The sequence below is a fragment of the Lipotes vexillifer genome, unplaced genomic scaffold (genome assembly GCF_000442215.2).
Source record: "Lipotes vexillifer unplaced genomic scaffold, Lipotes_vexillifer_v1.1 scaffold645, whole genome shotgun sequence".
In the NCBI taxonomy this organism is placed as follows: Eukaryota; Metazoa; Chordata; class Mammalia; order Artiodactyla; family Lipotidae; genus Lipotes; species Lipotes vexillifer.
Window position 1 is genome coordinate 831,982 of NW_006777439.1, and position 19,450 is coordinate 851,431.

A 19,450-nucleotide genomic window follows, 5' to 3' on the forward strand; every position below is an offset into this window, starting at 1 on the left:
GAGCCTGTGCTCCGCAGCGGGAGAGGCCACAACAGTGAGAGGCCCGCGTACGGCAAAAAAAAAAAAAAAAAAAAACACACCCCCCCCCCCCCCCCCCCCCCCCCCCCCCCCCCCCCCCCCCCCTGCCGATGCAGGGGACACAGGTTTGTGCCCCGGTCCAGGAAGATCCCACATGCCGCGGAGTAGCTGGGCCCGTGAGCCGTGGCCGCTGGGCCCGCGCGTCCGGAGCCTGTGCTCTGCAACACAGCGGTGAGAGGCCCGCGTACCGCCCAAAAAATAAATAAATAAATAAATAAAAGATTGTTGGGCTTGGCTGTGTGAGATGAGCAAGAAGAAAAAGTTCTTTTAACCATTAGATAATAGGTACAGTACCTTGGGCTTTCCAGAGTCTATGAAAAGGTATAAAATATGAACAAAAAGGTGTGGATCCAAAACATAAAAGGAAATCTAAAGTTAATTTCAAAAGCAATTTATATTTTAAAAAATGAAGTTAACAGCAATATATATATATTTGATATGGGAATATAGTGTTTGATATGGTGTAAGATGGAGGCCTCGAAATGAGTAAGGCCAGGCCTACAAACATCTTAAAACAGAACTGAGAGAAAAGAAAAATGATGTCTTGCTTTCGGTCTTGTGAACTGGCTAAATATCAGTGTCACCAGCTATTAAAGGGATACAGGTGTTACAGCGTATTTGGGAGGAAACTGATCGAGTTCAGTTTTGGACATATTGTGAGGTTGAGATGACTATGGAACAACTTGAAATCAAGGACTTATTCCTAATTTTAGGGCCTTTGTTTAACACAGTAAATGCATAATAAACAATGATGGCTGTAAATTCAAACTGCCTCCCTAACCCAGTGGATCATGCATTCTGTTAAAAACAGACTGATGGGGCTTCCCTGGTGGCGCAGTGGTTGAGAGTCCGCCTGCCGATGCAGGGGATACGGGTTCGTGCCCCGGTCTGGGAAGATCCCACGTGCCGTGGAGCGGCTGGGCCCGTGAGCCATGGCCGCTGAGCCTGCTCGTCCGGAGCCTGTGCTCCACAATGGGAGAGGCCACAACAGTGAGAGGCCCACATACCGCAAAAAAAAAAAAAAAAAAAAACAGACTGATGTTAACTGGGAGAATCATTAGTTGAAATGGGGAATATCAGATAAGATTAAGAGATATATCAATACAACTTCTATTTCACATTCTGTTTAACACTTCCCTGCCATACACCTAGTTCAAAACAAAGAAAATCAAATTTCAGCATGTAAATTACTCACGATGCATACTCACAAATTCCCTACCTCCACTACAGGCCCTTTTACTCACTATTTCTTTTCCATGTAAAAACTTTATGATGATTTTCAAAAACAAAAGGAAAGCTGCATGTTACCCCAGACCTATACATTAAAAGCACTGTCATCAATCCCATGTTGCTCTATTCTTCAATCCAATTCTAGGATTCCTGGGCCAAAGTGGACAGTGAGTGATTATAAAGTCATGAGTAGCATGAGAGAGGGTGAGAGGGTGGGAATGAGGAAGAATTTGGAAGATCTGGGTGCTACTTTTCTCCACATTGAATCCTTGGCCCTAGGGCGTTTGCTGGTGTTATTCAGTAAAAAACAGCGTGATGACCACATTATGAGGAGATGTAGTATAATAGGAAGTACCTGAACTTTGCAATGAGGCGAAACTGAGATAAAATTCCAGTGATCTCAGAAGAAGGTGGGGAGACGGCAACAAAGGGAAAAGGAAGAGTATACAGATTGCTTTCTTTCCTTTCACCCTACCTCCTTCTTGCTTATTTTGGCCCACTAGCCTATACAGAAAGGCTTATCTACTCCAGACACTCAGATGACCATCTATTTGGATATGTGGCATTGTAGAATCCTAGAATTATAAAATGTTAGGAATAGAAAGATGAAGCAGCTGGCTTCAAGAATACCTGTGATTTGCTCCAAATTAGTCGTCTAGCTCATTTAGTGGCAAAATGAATAAGTATTTAAATTCTCAGCCCAGATTTTTTCCCCTATATACCAAAATTTAAACCTGAAAAAGCAACATAATTAAGTAACTGAAGGGGGATTTACGCTTTATAATTTTCCATAAAAGCAGATTTCCATGAACTCCTGTTAACAAGCTCTATTGTCCAAGTGTGCTATTGATTCAGAATTCAGCATGAAGAAATACTGAATTATACCATTCTTTTGCCAGAAAGATTAATAATAAATCTGGTGGATGGGAGTACGAACAGTCCCTGCTCACTCACCTAGGCATAAGTGATTGGAGAAGGAGTTGGACGTGGCCATATCAGAGTCCTAAGCAATAATATTACCTTTCTCTTCTCTCTCTGTGGCTACCAAAAGAAATGTTATTTCTTTGACCTCTTTCTTCAAAGTTTCTACTTTTAAATCTTTTCCAAACAATGCATAAATGAATGCCTGAATGAACAAATGAAGGAATGAACAAAGACAATGGATAATTATTCCAAGCCTCTAGAGAGACAGCAATGTAGAGTGATTAAGAGCATAGACTCTGAAGCCAAATTGTCTGGGTTCAAATACCAGCTACACGAATTAGTAAATGTATAACCTTGGCCAAGTTACTCAACCTCTAGGTCCTCTGTTTCCTTATCTGTAAAGTGGAGATAGAAATTGTACACACATCCTAGACCTGTTGTGAAGATTAAATGAGGTTAGACTCCTGGCAGGAGGTTAGCCCAACGGATAAGCGTGCTATTGTATTATTGCTCTGTTATTATTGCAGGGTTAATGGAAATACTTGTTTCTGGCCACTGTGCTGTAAGCAAAGAACAGCCAAAATGCTAGGCAAAGTTCAGTAGATAGGAAAGAGCCAGGAGTTCCCAAGGAAAGCTGCTTGAACCAAAAGCCAACCCAAGAGAAATGACATCGGCTTTAATTTTACGAGTTACAAAGGTCTTTTCTCTTTAGTTCCTTTCCTTATTCAAGAAATAGATGGGAGCTGATACAGCAGGACAGATGGGAGGGAATGGGTAAGATGAAATAGAAGAAAGCAGCTACAATAAAAATGCCTTAAAAGTTTTTCAGTTCTTAATTACTGAGTCTACCATTCATGAGGAACTTTTTAGGAGTCTCAAAGCTATTAAAATGGTAATTAGGTCCCAAGAAAACAAGAACCAATTCAATTACATGCTGGATGCTTTTAAAATTTAAAGCCCTCTATTAAGAGGGTTTTAAATGAGGCACAGTTATAATTACAGGTCCATGACCAACCTTAAAGCCAAAGTGTAGGTTCCTGGCTGACGCTGGCTCTCCCGAATGAGGTAGCTCCCCTCAGCTACACTCAAGAGCTGGTCTGCCGCTTCTCGGGAGATCATGCCATGAAACCTAAGAAACAAAGTCAATTCAGAAACTGCATGCTTTCCACCTTTTTCAATAAAGCAAGATAAAACAAAACCTCCCACCTTCTCTTGTTGATTCCTAGACTGCCATAAAATTGAAGGGGAGCAGTTGGGTTTAACTATGCTTGTGTTTCTCTGGGCCTGGCCCGGGGCCAGCTTCTCTGTGGTGACAAGAACAGCACCCAAGTAGCTCTCCAATCCATTTAACAATCACGGAATCAAAATTCACATCCATCTACGGAAGACCAACCACCTGTCTCAAGAGGACAATTCCCTTCTTATGTGGCTGCCTGACCATATGGACATGCTAAAAATCACTCAGCAATGTGTCCCACTTCCTTTCTTCACACCAGTGGCATTGCTCCAAAAATTTTGGCACAGAGTCTAAGTTGGCAATTTTCCAGGTACCCTGGGTTGCCCTTAATTGGCATGATTGCTCAATAATGTGCATAATCTGCATCACTGCCTACTCAAGCCAAAAGCAAACAACTGTAATACTTGCTTTCATTCCCTGCTAAAACCCTATTTTTGATTAACAGAGAAAAAAGGAGGAAGAAGAGTAAACAAAAATAACACACTCCTTATACAAACACAGTAGATCCACCTATAACGTTCTGACATAAAACACTGAGAAATTAAAAAACATCCGTGGTAACTAATGATTAATATTAAAAATATAAAACCACCTTATATTCATATGGTGATGTACAGTTTATAAAGAACTTACACAAATATTATGTCCTTTCATTAACTCAAAGAAAACTGAATTGAACAACTGCTCACATGAGACCTTAGCTTTTAAAGGTACAAAAAAACCAACAGTCCCTTGAATGATATTTTGAAAAGGCCCTGAAATAGCACCTTAATAATTTAAGAACTTTATGAGGGTTCAACTGGCAACTTTTTGAAATTTTTCTCATGGGAAAGGTTTGGTCTTTCTCAATTTAATTCTTAAAGCAGTTTGTAGTACATATGCTCAAATCATGACAATTAGAACAAGGAGGTTTAACAATGGGCTCCTAGAATTTCTTATCTCCTTAAATTCCTCAATCTTTCAGAACCAGGTCCACTCTGATTCTGTAGGAGTAAGAAGATAGTAACCTATCTGTGGTAATAACACATATATTAGATTAGCATATTGGTATATTATTTTAAGTTTACATGACACCAACTAATAAAGTTAGTAAAATTTAATATCTCCTTGTTTTTAAAAATCCAATTAATTCAGAAGAAAGTCTCATTCAAGGAAACAAATTTTGGAACAAAACTTGATGGTGCTATTTAAAGACTCTTAAAACTATTCATACCAGCTGACCCAAAATTTCCGCCCCAGAAAAAGATTAATGCACTAAGATATTTCTTAAAGTGTTACTTTTAATACTATCGTTTAAAGTCAACCTATATGCCAAAAGCAGAGAAATGACTAAATTATGGTATAACCATAAAGAACACCAGTGGCTCCCCTCAACTCCTAAGTACCTAGGTTCTACTCATGAGAGTCCTGAAAACTTAAACAGAATTTTAGATAATTTAAAAATATTTGTTATATACATTATTGTTTATCTGATATGATCTTCTGCCATGAAAAACAAATGATTTTATTTGGGGAAGGATGGGATTATAGGTGATTTTTATTCTTTTCCTCGAAGGGTTATATTTCTATTTGGTTTTAATAATCAGAAGAATTAAGGACTTTAAAAATTATTACATTTTTCATAAAATAGAAAAATGATCATTATTAATATTAAATGGAAAAATCAGGCTACAAAAAGTATATGTATAATAAATCAATTTTGTAAAAACCATTAAGAAAATAGATCTTCAGAAGATAATACTTCAAACTGTTAACATTAGTTATTTCTGGGTAGCATGAATTTACTTACAGAAAATTTGGAAAATAAAAGTATAAATGTAGAATAAACCAGCCATACCTTACTACATGCATACATGTATGTATATGTGTCTATATGCTTAATAAACACATACAATCAAACATATACTTTTCCTCATATATATACATCTAGCATTATTTATTTACATATATGGCTTGCATCTTTATTTTAACATTATCACGTATACATTTTCCCATGCTATTTTCTTCTCTACACTTATCTTTATTTTCTATATTTTCACCAACTACAACAATTACATTTACAATCAGAAAAATAATTTAACTCATTCAAACTTGAATACCTCCTTCCTCTTGCTTTTATTTTTTTACTAAAAGCATCCATTTACCTGTCTCTCTTATACATCCCAATCTACAAAATGTTTTCTAATAATCCATACTTACTCTCTTCCGTAATACTTTGGTCTATTTTCTACCTATTGGGAAAGAGAAAAAAGGATATTTGTGAAAATGGAAATGTTCAGAACATAACTCAACATTCTGAATATGTGACAAACTAAAGCATATATTAAGAAAAAGAATTAGAATAAGATTAGAAAAATCAGAGTCTGGGGTTCCAGTCCTATCAGCAGATTGACTGTGCCATTTGGACTGGTCACTTCATCTCTCAGACCTTTTTCTTATCTATAAAACACTGTGTTGTGTAAAAAGAGTCAGACTAAATTATCTTTCATTTCTAGGATTTTATGAATCTGAAAAAATACTTACATCACTTTATCCAAAAGGTAAAATGAAACATCCAAAAACTTAATGCCACGATTGTGTCAGAACAGATTGTGGCTTTCTCTCCCATCCTCTCCCTTCCTGTTACACCATATTCTCCATTCTGTTAACATCTCCATATAATCTTGCCCTTCTGTTCTCCCATCAGCTCTTCCCTCACCACAGTTTATCTCCCCTAGGTTTTCATGGCTGGTGGGCTCACTGTACCTAAAGAAAGGTCCAGGAGAATAGATTCTAAGGAATTTTTACTAGGGTAGACTTAACATATTTGCCCTGTGCATTCAAGAAACATTTATTTAGTGGCAAATAAGTGATAAGCATTGTCCTACCTGTAATACAACAAATACAGTCATTACCCTTTTGAGACTTTCTAATGACAGACAATAAATAAGTTTAAAGAAATAAAACAAACCAACACAAATAAGTGCTGTAATGAAAATAAGAATGAGTAACAGAAAAGTGAGGACTAATGAGGTATTTAAGTTGGATGGTCAGGAAAGACCTCTCTGAGACGACATTTAAACTGGGTCCTGACAGGAATGGAATAAGCTTTCCCGAGGAGGAACCTGGGTGACACCATGGACTACATTTATTGAGTTTGTGCTTTGTGCTATAATTACATTTGGAGATCATTTAATCCTCACAATGAGATGAATTATTCTACTGCATCCTCATTAAGATACTATTATCATTCTCATTTTATTGATGAAGAAAACTGAGAATCAGAGAGGTTAGAGAACTTGTTCGAGGTTTCTTGGTAGAGCCTAAGGTAAAACTGGGATTCTTATTCAGGAATAGCAAGAAGGGCCCAAACCCTTTGTCTATTTGACACTGACTCATCTGAATTAGTTAAATATGGCAGTTCCCAAAGCTAAACTCAAAGTACATCCTTTCAGTGACTGTCTTCCCTTCACCTCTACACAGAGCCTGACTACCAAGTCTAGGTTACCTATCCACAGGTCATCAAGGTCTGGTACTGTTTCAGCAAACTTGAGATATTTATTCGTCTTGAATAAATAAATTTTGTATTTCAATGAAATGCATGATATATAGCATACACTGCTGGCTTATATAGCCCAGATCATTGTCTTTGAGCTATTTTGGAACTCTATAAGATGTAGGTAACTGATACATACATACACACACACACACACACACACACACACACACACACACACACACACGCACACACTTTTCCTGTGTGGCAGTGGTTTTACTGACTTCTTCCCTACCCCTTCTCAGGGGAAAAACAGGTTCTGTCTTTAACTACAATTCATCTCAACATTCCTTGAAACACGCACACTCCTGTGTGGCAGTGGTTTTACTGACTTCTTCCCTACCCCTTCTCAGGGGAAAAACAGGTTCTGTCTTTAACTACAATTCATCTCAACATTCCTTGAATTCCTATAAATATACGCTATTTTGACTTTTCCCTTTGAACTGATTATTAACATCTGCCTGGTTTCCTCATATCACATGAAAAAATACATTTTTATGGCGGGGGCAGCTGCGTTGAGTCTTCATTGCAGCTCACGGGCTTCTCGTTGTGGTGAGAAAATACATTTTCAACACATGTTCATCTTCATTTCTGTAGGAGAGACACGATTTTACCTCTTCCTGAACATTATATTTAAATAATGCTTTACCCTTCAGGAATCTTCTGCTGTCTGTTGTAGTCAGGTTATTTATATTCTCAAAGTAAATTCCACCTGATTTGGTCTTATTGCATAATCTCTCTGCTCATAAAACTCAGTGTACTAAAAATATACCAGTTGGTCCCTATAGCTACAGAGGATGGCTATTCTATTTCTAGGTCCAGAGCTTATTAGAGTAGGGTCATGCATCTAACTTTTGTTTGAAAGCAAACTTTTGCTTTTGAGAAAAAAATTCAATGTTTAGGTCTTAAATAATTAATTTACGGTTCTACAGTATTATATGGTGAAATGTGATCCAGAAGAACGATTTTGCAGTGTCTATTCAAACTAAAAATGTGCAAACCCTCAGTATTTACTGTAGAGGGACACTCGCACATGTACACATGAAAACATATATAAGAATGTTCACTGAAGCACTGCTCACAGTCATTTTAAAAATGGAAGTAAATATATACCAATAGGGGAATAACTAAACTGCTTTATAGTATAAATAACATGCATGGTTTTAAGGAATGATGTAGAACTACAGGAACTAACATGAAGAGGTCACCAAGACAAACTATTGAATAGTATAGTTATAAGCTATAAAATAAGTAATACAGTATGACACCACTTAGGAAAAGCACATGCACATGCAATAATATATATTTATAGCATAGAGAGATATCTGGAAAAATATATACCAAATTCAAATGGTACCTATAGGAAGCTGGGAGGTAAATGAACTGAGGGGCCCAAGGGAATAGCAAAAAACGGACTTTAGTAGTGTCTGTAAAAAAATTTTTTTAATAAAGAACGTCACCTTTAAAAAAACAGAAATCAAGATTAACTTCCATACAACCTAACAGTGGAGTCTCAGACACATTAGAATGGGGGCCCCCAACAGTTTGAGAAGACGAGATCATGGCCTTTCGATCAAATCACGAGATCTTTGTAGGTGGTTGAAGGTAAAATACTTTATCAGGCCTATGTGACTGAGGTAAAAAGAGGAAAGTTCTTGAATACACTCTACTCATTGATGAAAATCCTGGACAAGTAGTGAAGGCTGAGGGGCTGGTGGTGGCCCCAAGTGGTGTGGCAGCCCAATGGTATTGAAACTGAGCAGGGCCCTCCCAGGTACAAAAGCTTCTCCATAACCCCCATTTCTTGTTTGTAGAAAAAGGCTTCAGTCTCCCAGGCCCTTTCCTGAGTTCCAAGGAACAGACTCAAGCTGTTACTAATTAGGGATGTGAAGAAATGCAGAGGAAAAGCAGTCAACAAACATAGTTCAGCAACAGAGTCCTAGTTCCTCCTCAAAGGATATACACAACAATCTGACATATATTTTGGAGTTGTTCTGCAGGAACTAAGACCCATACACAGATGGAGGATGGTGACTATGTGCTGACCACAAGCATGCAGACCCTAGACTGACTGGAACCAGAGGGTTGATGATTAAAATTCTTGAAACACCACCCCATGACCTCACCACCGGCCAATCAGAAGAAAGCCATGCACCCTGCAGCACTCACCCAAAATGCTGCCTCTAAAATCCTTTCCCTGAAAGCCATCAGCGAGTTCAGTTCTTTTGACCATGAGGTGCCCGTTCTATCTGCTTAGCCATGCAATAAACGTTGTACTTCTCTTTACCACAACTCAGTGTCAATAAGCTGGCTTTGCTATGCGGGTGAGTGGACCCAAGTTTGGTTCAGTAATAGTGTTACAACTCAAGACAAATACTGATTATTTATTTGACAGCCCTGCATTAGTCCACAATATGTTTCCATTGATTACCTAAGTAATCATCTTGATGACATAATTGATTTTGGCCTTATATTGCTGAATAATTATTTTCCTTTACCCAAAAGAATCTTGAATTAAAAAAAATTAAGTAAACACTGTTGATTAATACAGTACTGTTACAATAAGCAGTAAGTCCAAAATAAAATTCACACACCAATTATATCTTTTCTGCATTTTTATAATGGAAATGTCAAATAAAACTAAAATCTATTGCAAATGAATCAACTGACAAAGGATTAATCTCTAAAATTTACAGGCAGCTCATGCAGCTCAATAACAAAAAAATAAACAACCCAATCCAAAAATGGGCAGAAGACCTAAATAGACATTTCTCCAAAGAAGATATACAGACTGCCAACAAACACATGAAAGAATGCTCAACATCATTAATCATTAGAGAAATGCAAATCAAAACTACAATGAGATATCATCTCACACCAGTCAGAATGGCCATCATCAAAAAATCTAGAAACAATAAATGCTGGAGAGGGTGTGGAGAAAAGGGAACACTCTTGCACTGCTGGTGGGAATGTGAATTGGTTCAGCCACTATGGAGAACAGTATGGAGGTTCCTTAAAAAACTACAAATAGAACTACCATATGACCCAGCAATCCCACTACTAGGTATATACCCTGAGGAAACCAGAATTCAGAAAGAGTCATGTACCAAAATGTTCATTGCAGCTCTATTTACAATAGCCCGGAGATGGAAACAACCTAAGTGCCCGCCGTCGGATGAATGGATAAAGAAGATGTGGCACATATATACAATGGAATATTACTCAGCCATAAAAAGAAACGAAATTGAGCTATTTGTAATGAGGTGGATAGATCTAGAGTCTGTCATACAGAGTGAAGTAAGTCAGAAAGAGAAGGACAAATACCGTATGCTAACACATATATATGGAATTTAAGAAAAAAAAAATGTTATGAAGAACCTAGGGGTAAAACAGGAATAAAGACAGAGACCTACTGGAGAACAGACTTGAGGATATGGGGAGGGGGAAGGGTGAGGTGTGTTAGGGCGAGAGAGAGACATGGACATATATATACTAACAAACGTAAGGTAGATAGCCAGTGGGAAGCAGCCGCATGGCACAGGGAAACCGGCTCAGTTCTTTGTGGCTGTCTGGAGGGGTGGGATAGGGAGGGTGGGAGGGAGGGAGACAAAGAGGGAAGAGATATGGGAACATATATATATGTATAACTGACTCACTCTGTTATAAAGCAGAAACTAACACACCATTGTAAAGCAATTATACCCCAATAAAGATGTTAAAAAAAAAAAAAAAACTCAAATCTAAAATAATTCTTTTTTTCTCATATCTAGATAGTGAGGGGGATCAGAATATGCCACCCCAAGATATGCCACTTTAGCATAAGTATTATTTTGAGCTGAAGGCAATTAAGAAAGAGCAAACACAGAAGGAGCAATCTGCCCTCCCCATTTCAGCCTAAAAGTAGGGCATAGATTTAACTTCCCCTTGTAAAGGTGTCCTCCTCTCCCAAAACAGAAGAAGAAGAACAGTAGGACTTCCCAGACACCCAAGATGACTTGAAACTGCATAATAACCCTTACTAAACAACCCTTATTTACTATACATTTGCTAATCACCTTCCCACAATTTACCACCTCCCTCAGAAGCGCAGACTCCCTTTTCCTTTGTCTCTTGTGCACACTTTAACACCCTTTATTAAAATGGCATAAAAGCCCCTGGGTGTAACTGCCTCTTTGGGGCTTTTATTTACCTGCTGTGAGCCCCTCCTTAACATATGCATATGAAAAAAATCTTTTCTCCTGTTAATGTCTCTTTTGTAAGTTTAATTTGTAGGCTCCAGACACTGAACTTAGGAGGGTGGAGAAGTTTCTCCTCCCCAACTACAGCATTTGGATGTCTTAGATATTATTTAAGAACTGACTTGCAATAGTCTTTTCAAACTCACAGACAGTGCAGCATTACACTAATAATCAAAATAAAGTTTTAGTCAGTAATATAACCACCTTACAACCAATTTGAAATTGATTCAATTGAAATCATACAAATAATGATTATGAATGATCCCAAACTAGTTTACTTGCAAATAGATCAAACTGGGAATTTAAATGTTATATGCAATAATAAAAATATGCTATGTGCATATAAACATTAAAACGCTTATTTCTAAGTTTTTAAAGTGCATAATAACAGTCAATGAACTTTTTTCAGACTAAAACTGGTTGAAGTCAATATGACTAAGTAAGACATGATTTTAAATAGTACTTGTGCTGAATTATATGCTTTGCTTTCTCTAATTTTCTATATTTAGTAGGTAACATTTCTTTTATGATAGCATATCATGGGTAGAAAATATGGGAAATGAGGAGAACAAAAAATTCCTAAATAAAAAAAAAGGTGACAAGCCTCTTAGATAGTCTAATCCACCAGAGGCAAGACAGCAGAAGCAAGATGAACTACAATCCTGCAGCCTATGGAACAAAAACCACATTCACAGAAAGATAGACAAGATGAAAACGCAGAGGACTATGTACCAGATGAAGAAACAAGATAAAACCCCAGAAAAACAACTAAATGAAGTGCAGTTAGGCAACCCTCCAGAAAAATAATTCAGAACAATGATAGTGAAGATGATCCAGGACCTGGGAAAAGAATGGAAGCAAAGATCAAGGAGATGCAAGAAATGTTTAACAAAGACCTAGAAGAATTAAAGAACAAACAAACAGATGAACAACACAATAAATTATATGAAAACTACACTAGAGGGAATCAATAGCAGAAGAACTGAGGCAGAAGAACTGATAAATGACCTGGAAGACAGAATGGTGGAATTCACTGCTGAGGAACAGAATAAAGAAAAAAGAATGAAAAGAAATGAAGACAGCCTAAGAGACCTCTGGGACAACATTAAACACAACAACATTCGCATTATACGGGTCCCAGAAGAAGAGAGAGAGAAAGGACCAGAGAAAATATTTGAAGAGATTATAGTCGAAAACTTCCCTAACATGGGAAAGGAAATAGCCACCCAAGTCCAGGAAGCGCAGAGAGTCCCATACAGGATAAACCCAAGGAGAAACACACCGAGACACATAGTAATCAAACTGACAAAAATTAAAGACAAAGAAAAATTATTGAAAGCAGCAAGGGAAAAATGACAAATAACATACAAGGGAACTCCCATAAGGTTAACAGCTGATTTGTCAGCAGAAACTCTACAAGCCAGAAGGGACTGGCATGATATACTTAAAGTGATGAAAGGGAAGAACCTACAACCAAGATTACTCTACCTGGCAAGGATCTCATTTAGATTCGATGGAGAAATCAAAAGCTTTACAGACAAACAAAAGCTAAGAGAATTCAGCACCACCAAACCAGCTCTACAACAAATGCTAAAGGAACTTCTCTAACTGGGAAACACAAGAGAAGAAAAGGACCTACAAAAACAAACCCATAACAATTAAGAAAATGGTCAAAGGAACATACATATCAATAATTACCTTAAACGTGAATGGATTAAATGCTCCAACCAAAAGACACAGGCTTGCTGAATGGATACAAAAACAAGACCCATATATATGCTGTCTACAAGAGACCTACTTCAGACCTAAGGACACATACAGACTGAAAGTGAGGGGATGGAAAAAGATATTCCATGCAAATGGAAATCAAAAGAAAGCTGGAGTAGCAATACTCATATCAGATAAAATAGACTTTAAATAAAGACTGTAAGGGCTTCCCTGGTGGTGCAGTGGTTGAGAGTCCGCCTGCCGATGAAGGGGACAAAGGTTTGTGCCCTGGTCTGGGAAGATCCCACATGCCGCGGAGCAGCTGGGCCCGTGAGCCCTGGCCACTGAGGCTAAGCGTCCGGACCCTGTGCTCCGCAACGGGAGAGGCCACAACAGTGAGAGGCCTGCAAATTGCAAAAAAATAATAATAATAAAAATAAAGACTGTTACAAGAGACAAGGAAGGACACTGCATAATGATTAAGGGATCAATCCAAGAAGAAGATATAACAATTATAAATATATATGCACCCAACATAGGAGCACCTCAATATATAAGGCAACTGCTAACAGCTATAAAACAGGAAATCAACAGTAATAATAATAGTGGGGGATTTTAACACCTCACTTACACAAATGGACAGATCACCCAAAATGCCAATAAAAAAGGAAACAGAAGCTTTAAACAACACAGTAGACCAGATAGATTTAATCGATATTTATAGGACATTCCATCTAAAAACATCAGATAACACTCTCTTCTCAAGTGCGCATGGCACAGTCTCCAGGATATGTCACATCTTGGGTCACAAATCAAGCCTCAGTAAATTTAAGAAAATTGCAATCACATCAAGCATCCTTTCTGACCACAAAGCTATGAGATTAGAAATGAATTAAAGGGAAAAAAACATAAAAAATACAAACACATGGAGGCTAAACAATATGTTACTAAATAATCAAGAGATCTCTGAAGAAACCAAAGAGGAAATCAAAAAATACCTAGAGACAAATGACAATGAAAACACAACGATCCTAAACCTACAGGATACAGCAAAAGCAGTTCTAGGGTGGGATAGGGAGGGTGGGAGGGAGGGAGACGCAAGAGGGAAGAGATATGGGAACATATGTATGTGTATAACTGATTCACTTTGTTATAAAGCAGAAACTAACACACCATTGTAAAGCAATTATACTCCAATAAAGATGTAAAAAAAAAAAAGCAGTTCTAAAAGGGAAGTTTATAGCTATACAAGCCTACCTCAAGAAAGAAGAAAAATCTCAAATAAACAATCTAACCTTACACCTAATGGAACTAGAGAAAGAAAAAGAAACAAAACCCAAAGTTAGCAGAAGGAAAGAAATCAAGATCAGAGCAGAAATAAATGAAATAGAAACAAAGAAAACAATAGCAAAAATCAAGAAAACTAAAAGCTGGTTCTTTGAGAAGATAAAAAAAATTGATAAAACATTTGCCAGACTCATCAAGAAAAAGAGGGAGAGGGCTCAAATCAATAAAATTAGAAATGAAAGAAGAGAAGTTACAACAGACACTGCAGAAATACAAAGCATCCTAAGAGACCACTACAAGCAACTCTGTGCCAATAAAATGGACAACCTGGAAGAAATGTACAAATTCTTAGAAAGGCATAAGCTTCCAAGACTGAACAAGGAAGAAATAGAAAATATGAACAGACCAATCACGAGTAATGAAATTGAAACTGTGATTAAAAATCTTCCAACAAACAAAAGTCCAGGACCAGATGGCTTCACAGATGAATTCTATCAAACATTTAGAGAAGAGCTAACACCCATCCTTCTCAAACTCTTCCAAAAAATTGCAGAGGAAGGAACACTCCCAAACTCATTCTAGGAGGCAACCATCACCCTGATACCAAAACCAGACAAAGATACTACAAAAAAAGAAAATTACAGACCAATATCACTGATGAATATAGATGCACAAATCCTCAACGACATACTACCAAACAGAATCCAACAACACATTAAAAGGATCATACACCACGATCAAGTGGGATTTACCCCAGGGATGCAAGGATTCGTCAATGTATGCAAAGTCAATCAATGTGATACACCATATTAACAAACTGAAGAATAAAAACCATATGATCATCTCAATAGATGCAGAAAAAGCTTTTGACAAAATTCAACACCTATTTATGATAAAAACTCTCCAGAAAGTCGGCATAGAGGGAACCTACCTCAACATAATAAAGGCCATATACGACAAACCCACAGCAAACATCATTCTTAATGGTGAAAAACTCTGTCCACTAATGTGGACAATCTCACCACTATTATTCAACATAGTTTTGGAAGCCATAGCCACGGCAGTCAGAGAAGAAAAAGAAATAAAAGGAATAAATATTGGAAAAGAAAAAGTAAAACTGTCACTGTTTGAAGATGACATGAGAGAATCTTAAAGATGCCACCAGAAAATTCCAAGAGCTAATCAATGAATTTGGTAGAGTTGCAGGATACAAAATTAATGCACAGAAATCTCTTGCATTCCTATACACCAATGATGAAAAATCTGAAAGAGAAATTAAGGAAACACTCCCATTTACCATTGCAACACAAAGAATAAAATACCTAGGAATAAACCTACCTAGGAAGACAAAAGATCTGTATGCAGAAAACTATAAGACACTGATGAAAGAAATTAAAGATGATACCAACAGACGGAGAGATATACCATGTTCTTGGATTGGAAGAATCAATATTGTGAAAATGACTATACTATGCAAAACAATCTACAGATTCAATGCAATCCCTATCAAATTACCAATGGCATTTTTTCAGAACTAGAACAAAAAATCTTAAAATTCGTATGGAGACACTAAAGACCCCGAATAGTCAAAGCAGCCTTCAGGGAAAAAAGACAGAGCTGGAGGAATCTGACTCCCTGACTTCAGACTATACTACAATGCTACAGTAATCAAGATAATAAGGTACTGGCACAAAAACGGAAACATACATCAATGGAACAAGATAGAAAGCTCAGAGATAAACCCACACACCTATGGTCAACTAATCTATGACAAAGGAGGCAAGGATATACAATGGAGAAAAGACAGTCTCTTCAATAAGTGGTGCTTGGAAAACTGGATAGCTACATGTAAAAGAATGAAATTAGAACACTCCCTAACACCATACACTAAAATAAACTCAAAATGGATCGAGACCTAAATGTAAGACCAGACACTATAAAACTCTTACAGAAAAACATAGGAAGAACACTCTTTGACATAAATCACAGCAAGATCTGTTTTGATCCACCTCCTAGAGTAATGGAAATAAGAACAAAAATAAACAGATGGGACCTAATGAAACTTAAAACTTTTGCAAAGCAAAGGAAACCATAAACAAGACAAAAAGACAACCCTCAGAATGGGAGAAAATATTTGCAAAGGAATCAATGGACAGAAGATTAATCTCCAAAATATATAAACAGCTTATGTAGTTCAATATTAAAAAAACAAACAACCCAATCCAAAAATGGGCAGAAGACCTAAATAGACATTTCTCCAAAGACATACAGATGGCCAAGAAGCATATGAAAAGCTGCTCAACATCACTAGTTATCAAAGAAATGCAAATCAAAACTACCATGAGGTATCACCTCATACCAGTTAGAATGGGCATCATCAGAAAATCTACAAACAACAAATGCCAGAGAGGGTATGGAGAAAAGGGAACCCTCTTGCACTCTTGGTGGGAATGTAATTTGATACAGCCACTATGGAGAACAGTATGGAGGTTCCTTAAAAAACTAAAAAGAGAATTACCATATGATCCAGCAATCCCACTACTGGGCATATACCCAGAGAAAACCATAATTCAAAAAGACACATGCACCCCAATGGTCCTTGCAGCACTATTTACAACAGCCAGGTCACGGAAGCAACCTAAATGCCCATCGACAGACAAATGGATAAAGAAGATGTGGTAAATATATACAATGGAATATTACTCAGCCATAAAAAGGAACGAAACTGGGTCATCTGTTGAGACATGGATAGATCCAGAGACTGTCATACAGAGTGAAGTAAGTCAGAAAGAGAAACACAAATATCGTATATTAACACATATATGCGGAACCTAGAAAAATGGTACAGATGAACCGGCTGGCAGGGCAGAAATTGAGACACAGATGTAGAGAACAAATGTATGGACACCAAGGGGGGAAAGCGGCGGGGGGGGGGGGGGTGGGATGAATTGGGAGATTGGGATTAACATGTATACACTGATGTGTATAAAACTGATGACTAATAAGGACCTGCTGTATTAAAAAAAAAGTGCCTTCTTGATAAAATGTTTAAAATTTAAAAAAATAAATTAAAAATAAAATTAGTAACATGAAACACTTTATAATTACTGAGGAGAGACTGCCTACAAAAGCTTTTAGATTCAGAAAGATCTTTGACTTAAGAGCATCTTGAAGTGAACACAGAGAACTTTTAATACAGAAACAAGATAAGGCAGAGATTATTATAATGATGTAGTTTCATGCTGGATTATCTTTCTGTAATACTAATCACAGAATTGCTTTAAAGCACTGCAACAGTTATGGATCTCCCCAAATGCTTGGCAGGATGCCTTTGTGCATTCATTTACTAAAGGTGGCTTTTGGACCTTAAAGCATCCTTCAGAAATATTAATTTCTAGTTATTTTAAATAACTCTCTTAGAAGATTCTGCTTTCACCAGTATTCTTATCAAATAAAATAAAATATAAAGTTAAGTTTATCTAGGAGGCCAGGAACAGAACAGAATTAGAAGAACTAGAAGAGGGGAAAGGAAACAGGAAAGGACCCAGTTTCAGACAAGTGATTATGATTCAGGCCTTTGCCAACTCTCTCACTAACGTATTTGGTTGTGATTGGTATGTCTATTCTGGAAAACAATGCTTATGAGTAACTCATTTTGTAGCTTGAGAAGAGAAATTTAGGTGCAGCGTCAAGTTTCTGAAGGCTGAAGTTTACGTTTCCTAAGGTTGTTATGTGGGGAAGGATTTGACTGATTCTGCAAAAGTCCAAGGACAAAACTAGAATTGAAACTAGAAGGTTCAGAGAGAGAGCATTTAATACAGCTGAAGAACAAACCTTCTTTCAGCTAGAGCTCTTGGAAGACAGAATGGCTACAGCGAAGTCATTAATTCCCCGGGAAGGCACAAAGCTATCAGAGATATGGTATAGAGGTTGGACTGATGGTCTCTTAAAACATCCTATGATTCCACTGAAACAGGACCTTTGACAAACTATTGGTATTCAAGCTTCTAAACTTGTCCTATACAAATCATAGCCCTCAATACATGATAGCTGACAATTTTGATAGTTCTCTGAAACAGAGAAAATGGTGGATCATCATAGTGAACTAAGATGTGATTAAGAAATGTAATGGAAAAACACAAGTCCATTTCTACTAATCATCTCTCTTTATGCCCATGAATAAAGAGCTCATCTTAGTTCAAAGATGAATATTTGAGAGGATGAGTCAAGTGAAGTCATCAGAACCTGTACGGGTGGAAAACGACAAGCACTGCTAGCAGACAAGGATGAATGAAGAAGAAAAACTTCAATCTGCTAATAAGCAGATAAAGTAGTAGCACAAGTAACTACCTAAAGCAAAATCAGCAGTGTAGAAGTTTAGTTGAACAATCTCTCCTCAGAAACTCCTTGGAACCTTCTTTTTAACTCTCTCAGGAATAACTCAAAAGTCAAATTTATTTGTCAAAACATCTTCAAGGTGTTATTTTTTGCAATATCATAACTAAAGACTTGCAGTGCTAAACATATACCAGTCTCAGCAGCAGTGGGCAACACAGCAGAATCTTCAAAGATGAGTAAAGGGCCAAATGGAGTCTGGTCTCTGTGCTGCCTCAGTACCTAGCTGGTGATAACTCACCTGTGGGAGGGCTGAGTCTACTCCAGGTCTCCCTCCAGGAGATTACTCCATACCAAGGCATGCATGAAGTATCCTCTTTTTTCAAAGATTTTAAAGAAAAGTGTGCTGACTTAACATCTCTGTAGGTCGGAATCATTTGTGGGCTTCCTATACATACAGATTTCTGAGCTCTGTTACCAAAGATCATACTTCAAAAGGTCTGAGAAGGGGCCTGAACATATGTATTTTTTTAAAGGATCTAGAGGTGATTCTGATGCCCTTCCAGGATTGAGAAGCAGTAGTTAAGGAGGTAGGTGTGTGTGGGGGGGAGGTAATCTCGGGATTTCCCTGGTGGCACAGTGGTTAAGAATCTGCCTGCCAATGCAGGGGACATGGGTTCGAGCCCTGGTCCGGGATGATCCCACACACCTCGGAGCAACTAAGCCCATGCGCCACAACTACTGAGCCTGCATGCCACAACTACTGAGCCCTCGTGCTGCAACTACTGAAGCCTGCGTGCCCAGAGCCCGTGCTTCGCAACAAGAGAAGCCACCACAATGAGAAGCCCGCACACCGCAATGAAGAGTAGCTTCTCGTTC

General features: G+C 37.7%; 1 protein-coding gene across 3 annotated transcripts in view; it reads right to left on the reverse strand.

Moving 5' to 3' along the window:
• CHN1 (chimerin 1) overlaps positions 1-19,450 on the reverse strand; it is a 185,100-nt gene that overhangs the window by 110,882 nt on the left and 54,768 nt on the right. For 2 of the 3 annotated variants that reach the window (XM_007451074.1, XM_007451072.1), the window contains 2 exons: positions 5,669-5,696; positions 3,248-3,361 (listed from right to left, as the gene is read on the reverse strand). In XM_007451074.1, the coding sequence (XP_007451136.1) occupies positions 3,248-3,361; positions 5,669-5,696 (142 nt within the window). Of the gene's footprint in view, positions 1-3,247; positions 3,362-5,668; positions 5,701-19,450 lie in introns of all 3 variants that reach the window. The other variant, XM_007451073.1, reaches the window with a different exon arrangement.